General features: G+C 35.4%; 1 protein-coding gene across 1 annotated transcript in view; it reads right to left on the bottom strand.

Annotated features, from left to right (window-relative positions):
• Positions 1-3,231: 3,231 nt before the first annotated feature.
• Positions 3,232-7,041, bottom strand: part of LOC106871116 (sonic hedgehog protein-like) — a 167,085-nt gene continuing 163,275 nt past the window's right edge. Inside the window, 1 exon segment of the mRNA NM_001323786.1 lies at positions 3,232-3,923. Within this exon segment, the coding sequence (NP_001310715.1) occupies positions 3,232-3,923 (692 nt within the window).

Below are 7,041 nucleotides of genomic sequence, written 5' to 3' on the forward strand. Positions count from 1 at the left end.
TATATATATATATATATATATATATACCTATGTATGTATATGTGTAGGTAGGTATGCATGTATATATGTATATGTATATATATATATATATACATATATTATATGCATATACATATATGTATATGCATAATAATAATGCACACACGTATATAACTATATAGAGATATATACACGTGTGTTTGTGCGCATGTGCGTGTGTACGTGATAAGAGACACATGCATATAAGGAAGAGTAATTACAAATTAGTGGATACAGGGAAGTGAAAGTGTACTCAATACGATAAAGTAGAGTGGAATAATTTTTATTTAAAGATGTATTATCACAGCTCGCAACTTTGTGTTTCTCTTTGCCGTTATCATGGCAACGCGAAACTGGGAATAGCGATCTGTGAAGGTTTAGCACTGACTGGAAAATATATTGCATATATGTATGTTATACGTTTAATGAATCCCATTAGTTTCAATTGTCTTAGTGTAGTAACTAATAATATTATTATCGACGTCTCAGAGTGGCTCTTAAGTTTCATACAGTCCTCTCACACACACTCACGCGCACGCATAAATGTATGTATTTATTTTTCTATAGCAATGCTATTATATCTGATATATCTAATATTAGACTTTTATAGTTAACCTTCTTTTTCATTTGTGCCCTTCTTCGTTGCTTTCATCCAGTATTATTTCGTGTTCCCTTTATTTGTTTCTTTGTTTCTTTTTTTCTTCTCATTTACCCCCTCCTGGCTCATTTATTTTGGATTTAAATTCTCTTTGATGTCTGAACCCCACCTCTCTGTCTGTCTGTCTGTCTGTCTGTCTGTCTGTCTCTGTCTGTCTGCCTGTCTGCCTGTCTGTCTGTCTGTCTGTCTGTCTGTCTGTCTGTCTGTCTCTCTCTCTCTCTCTCTCTCTCTCTCTCTACACACATGTATATATATATGTAGAAGGTTACACGAGGCCGAAGGGGAGACGAAGAACGAGATATTTGACCGATATCCATAGTTTCAGTTGGTCATGCTTCGGAATCTAGCAGGGAAGTGTAGTGACAGTTGCTTCTGAAAGGACCCTATGGAGGCAGTGCCTGAGGACTCTGCCTCCACGACCATCTCAGGAATAGCGCGGAGAAGACACACACACACGCACACACACACATATATATATATACACACATACACTTCAGTCTTTGAATAGATCTCAACATAGTCACAAAATATACAGATCTTGGTTAGGAACCCTGCCCAGGAGTTTACAGCTGATACATCAACTGAAACGCCAGGCTCATTGAATCAGCATGTAAGTGGACAAGTATACAGCAAACATGTGTAGCTTTGATGTAATTCTTAAGCGGAATCAACATGGCAAGTATGACAAGGCCAGATATTTGAAATGCAAGTACAATCCACCCGATGAGCATCTAACTCTTTATACAAATTCATTCACAAGATATGAATCGACCCGAGGCTATTGAAAATGAAACTTTTCCAAACTGTCACGCAGTAGAATCGAACTTGAGCCTCCTGATTACAAAACTAACTTCTTAACTTTCAACCGCATTGCTTTTACTACATACACTTCATGTTGAGTGTCTGCTTCTATTATTGTCTATGTATACATTGCAGATTTTTTGACTTTCAATCTCCTTGTCTATACTATTTGTATAACCACACTGTGTCTCTGCATAGCCATTGTTTCTCTGTGCAACTCTTTCTAAGTCTATACACACCTTACTATGTTTATACTTTCTCTATTTTGCAGGCAGTCTTGTTACATACACTCACACACATACATGCATATATATATTTACACACACACACAGACGCACACATCTTTTTAATGAATTTTTTAATTACTGTTGTGAAGCTACACCAGTGATTAAGTGCTTACAGGTTTTTGCCAATGTTTTGAGTCACTGATGTAACCTATCAGATGTAGTAAACTAAGCACTCTACTTTATGTATTGAATTCCATTTCTCCCGCTCATGTAAACAACTACACACACACACACACACACACACACACACACACACATACACGCATAAACTTGGATATATTTGTATGTGTATATTTTTATGTATGGATGAATAAAAGGCGAATAAGATCAAAGTTTTTTTCATAACAATAAGCAAAATGGTTTTTCTTTTTTTTTTTTTCATTTTCTCGTTATATATTTCAATATTCTTTGATTGAAGGATATTTTTAGCTTAAAATGACTCTTCTATTTCAACACAAATCTTTCTTGCTTCACAGACATTAATTTGGTGAATTAGAAACACGTCTAAGTTTGAATGTTTAGGCTGTCTTTTTTTTTTTGTTAGCATTGGCGAAGCTTTTGTTCTTGTTGTTGCTGTTACTTGTAGGACGGCTTTGTTCTTGTGTTTATCAGCTATTGTAGTCCAAATATCGATGCAATTCCCACAGAATTTTCTCTTGAAAAATGTCTTTGCTTTAGCAAAATTAAAGCTACACCAATGCAGAAAGTAAATGAAAGAAGTGTGTTTATGTGTTAGATATATGCATGTATGGACGTATGTATGTAAATATGCATATATTGACATATGTATGCATACAAGTATGCATTTATGTAAATACGTAACTATTTATAAATGTACTTAAGTATGTACATGTATCGTATCCCTCTGTATGTACGTTTATTTTGTGAGTTTTAGGCATGAATTAAAACAAAAAGTGAATAGTCAAAGATCCAAAGGAAACAAAAATTTCTGCTAGGATGTAAAATTAAGGAATCAGTCAGATATATAAAACAAAGGAATTAAAATAAACATTAAGATATTTTGAACAGTCTTTCATCATTTATATCATTTAGTCCTTTCCTTTCTGTCGTTTTCCGGTGTCTTACTATCTGATCTTTAGCCCTCTCTTGCAGCGTTGAAATTTTTGGCATATTTCATTGTTATTTTTACATTTCATCTCATTCATTACATTTCAATGTAAATAATAATAATAATAATAATAATAATAATAATAATAATAATAATAATAATAATAATAATAATAATAATAACAACAACAATAACAATAATAATAATAATAATAATAATAATAATAATAATAATAATAATAATAATAATAATAATAGTAATAATAATAATAATAATGACAATAATAATAATAATAATAATAATAATAATAATAATAATAATAATAATAAAAACAATAATAAAAATAATAAAGTTTTCTCTCTCGCTTCGATACTTTTTTAAAATATATCTTATAATTATTAATCATTCATGTATAATAATGTTCTATCCAGGAATAGAGGAGCGATCTTGTATAAAAGTTTTGCATACCAATGAATGCCATCGATGGCATATGAGGCCAATGGACTTTCAGCCCAGGATACAAAAGGGATGTGACTCGTTACCTGGTGGAGTCCTCGTAAGAAGAAAAACGACGCATGCGCAATGTAATCGCTGTTTATGAACGCATAGCAAGAGACGACAACGCCATCGACGATGATGTTACCAGATTTTGTAAGCGGTGCCACAACACCTTTCTCTGAGACAGCTGCTATTTTCTTTACCCGGGAAGCAAACAATCCCGCCGTTCTGTCCGTTGTCATAACATAATCTCCAATCTGGACCTGGTCAGCATATGTAGCTTCGAACTCAGAATCATTGTCATTCAGGTCAAACCGTGTTCGATTTGTGTAAGAGGAATAAATTAAGTGCTTTCCGGTCAGTCGAATTGTATGGCCGTTCTCTGTTTCAATTCGGTGAAAGTAGCCACTAGAATCTTTATTGGTGTCCAAAAATGCTATCACTTCACTGTAAGTTAACTCGCCTTGAAGGTCGACCGATAAAACACTGTCACCAACTTTTAACTGGTCCAGGGTTATGGTGCCTTTGTTTCGAACAACGACTTTGCCTGTTCTTGGGAAGCATCCTCCGTAGTGGGTAGTATCAAGCGAATCTGAAAATATATAGACAAATTAATTTTTATTCAGTTGAAGTAAAACAGCTTGTTTCTAATGGGCACAAATAAAAGTCAATGTTATGAATAAGCCAGAAAGGAAACTAATTTGACATAAAAATCTTATCCGGAATATGCTCATAAAAAGATACCATATGTTAGTGACGGAAAATACAAAAACGGGTGAGCTATTAGAATGTCCGACTCTTCAATAGCTTTACAAGTATTAACATCTTCACTACAGCGACCAACACTTACACAGTTACTACCATCACTCACAAATAAATATCTGTAGTGTGTGAGTCTAACAAGATGGCACAATAAACATTACAAACGAAGACACGATGGAGTAGAGAAAAAAAATAAACAGAATTTTGTAGGAAATTTGAATTCAAAGTAGATGTTAAACAGTATCATAACTTCTCAGAATCTGGTATCGAAAATGATTATTGTAAGACTATGCTGGATATATGACCATAATAAAGGACAAAAGAAACTAAGGTAATCGATGTTTCTGTATGATAGAAGAGCTGGTGCAAAAGAAATTAAAAGTATCTGGACGTGGTGTGAGAACTGAGAAAATCTGAGTTACGCAACCGATATTAGGAGTGGCTATTTATTCAATGCTATAAGAGAAGTAGAAGTAACATTGAAAGCTGCTGTTTATGAGATTAATACATTGGAATTGAGACACTGCTAGCAAAACTTATTCAACCGCTAAAATCCGAAAATACTGTTGGAGCACAAACGTATGTAGTGTTTGAGCACATTGCGGACTAATGGAGTTGTGTTGATATGTATGATAGGCCCGACTATCGGCCAAGTCTATCGTGAAGATCGCCCCACCACTCTTTTTTAATAGAACTAGCCACACAGCTTTCCTCTGTTCTGAGGCTATGGTGAAAGAAGCAGAAAGGATTGAAGACAAATAATTACTCATCGACTTTTTAAAGTTTCATTTGAAAAAAGAAAATGAAGGTGAAGAGGGAACTGCTCTCCTCTAGTTGATGATGTACAGAAAATAGAGTGAATTGAATCACCCTAAACATGTGCCAATAGATCGAAGAACAACAGTTGGGAGAAGACATGTACCCTTGGTGGTCGGAATGATCTTGGATCATTGCGATACCTTCAGTGACTTTATTTGGAGACTTTATTAAAAGAACGATATCATCCATCTGTTCAAACGCGTTGCGGCATTTGTTCCGACGGCTTTACATTCTGACTTGAAATCCTCCCGAAATCAACATTGCTTTTCCTCCTTTCGAGTCTCTAAAATTAAGTACCTGTCAAGTATTAGTGTCGATGTAATCCACTAACCCACCTTCTTCAAAAATTTCTGGCCTTGTACTTATTTTGTAAACAACAACAACAACAACAACAACAACAACAACAACAATCATTTCTACTAAAGGCACAAGATATGAAATTTTGGTGGAGGGGAAAATCGATTACATCGACTGCAATATCGATCCGCTAAGCATTTCCCCCGGCTTGCTAACGATTTTGCCATCTCCCCAAAATAATAATAATAATAATAATAATAATAATAATAATAATAATAATAATAATCCCTTCTACTAAAGGCACAAGGCCCGCAGTAACAACAACAACAACAACAATAATGATAATGTCCAGCGAAGCAACACAAGAGAGTGATAATGTAAACAAAAGGTGTAGCAGAAATTGTGAAAGAAGACTCCTTATAAAATGGTCTGGCGATGTCGTTGACATAGCGACAAAATAAAAAAAAAACAGTCTGAAAGCAACAAGGACAAGTGGTAAAGCTCAGCCGCAGGCCCAACGACTTTTCCTAATCAAGTTTTGCTCCTTTTATAGCTTTGTACTTCCTTGACACAGCTCTTCCACATGCGTGTTCACGCAGGATGCTCCTCAAATCTCTAGTATCCGTAGTGATGGCCCAGGAATCAGTACATGCAGAAGAGAGGAGAAGAAACTACCTTGACAGGTCGAGCGCGTGGGACTGGTGTTGCTGTAGCTTATGAAAGACAGAGTCTTGCCGATATCTGTCGTTTAGCTACATGAGATCATTAAGCAAATGATCTTGCTTATAAATATTGATAATGACGATGATAATGCCAGTGACAATATTAACAACATCAATAATCATAATGAATTCTATTGGTTACAATGGTCCAAGATATTGAACATAGTAGAAGGACGAAATCACTATTTCGTCCTATCACACTGAGCACTGAAAAGATATAGCAAAATATATTTCAGTGTACACACACACACACACACACACACACACACACACACACACACACACACACATAATACAAAAATGGGACAAGAACGCAAAACATCCAGATAGTTCGGTGATACAAAAAAAGACAACAAAACATCCAGACAGATGATACAAGGAAAACAAGGACGTGTCATTTGGAGTTTTCCATCCTCAGTCGAGTTCCAGATCATCTTTGCAATTTCAGCTGGTTATACTCGAGACTGCTCCAATCTGGCCAGCTCCAAGGAAAAAATAAGGTAAGAGCATTAGATTCCTTGGAAGAAAGCAGCGAATGTATACGAAAACAAGGACGGAAAAAACAGATAATTGTTACACAAATACAAATGCAATTAACAGGACATAACAACAGGTGTCTTTCGACTAAGGACGAATTAAATTAAGCTGGCGTGTGTGGAAGTAAAGCCTTACGGCAGGGACATAAGGTTTAACAGGCACAGGGAGGAATATAGATGTTGCACGGATGGTAATCGAACCAAGAAAAAAAGGTCAGGCCTGGCCGAACACCGGTCACGTGGGAAGAGAAGAGAGAGAGAGAGGTAGAGACAGAGGGAAAAAAGAATTAAGGAGGGGCGAGAAAAATGAAAGAGACACAGTAAAGTGAACGAGGAAGGAAAGTGAGCATGAAGAGAAGGTCAGGAAATGTGAGAGAGGGGGAACGAAAGAACGAAGAGTGGAATGAACGAAGTGTGAAAGGGCTGATAGAAAGAATGAAAGAATGAAAGAATAGAAAGAATAATAGAGTCGTACAAAATTTAGATATAAACTTACATATAAGGGACCAAACTGTACGTATACATACATACATACATACATACATATATATATATATATATATATATATATATA

The sequence above is a fragment of the Octopus bimaculoides genome, chromosome 17 (assembly GCF_001194135.2).
Source record: "Octopus bimaculoides isolate UCB-OBI-ISO-001 chromosome 17, ASM119413v2, whole genome shotgun sequence".
Classification (NCBI taxonomy): domain Eukaryota; kingdom Metazoa; phylum Mollusca; class Cephalopoda; order Octopoda; family Octopodidae; genus Octopus; species Octopus bimaculoides.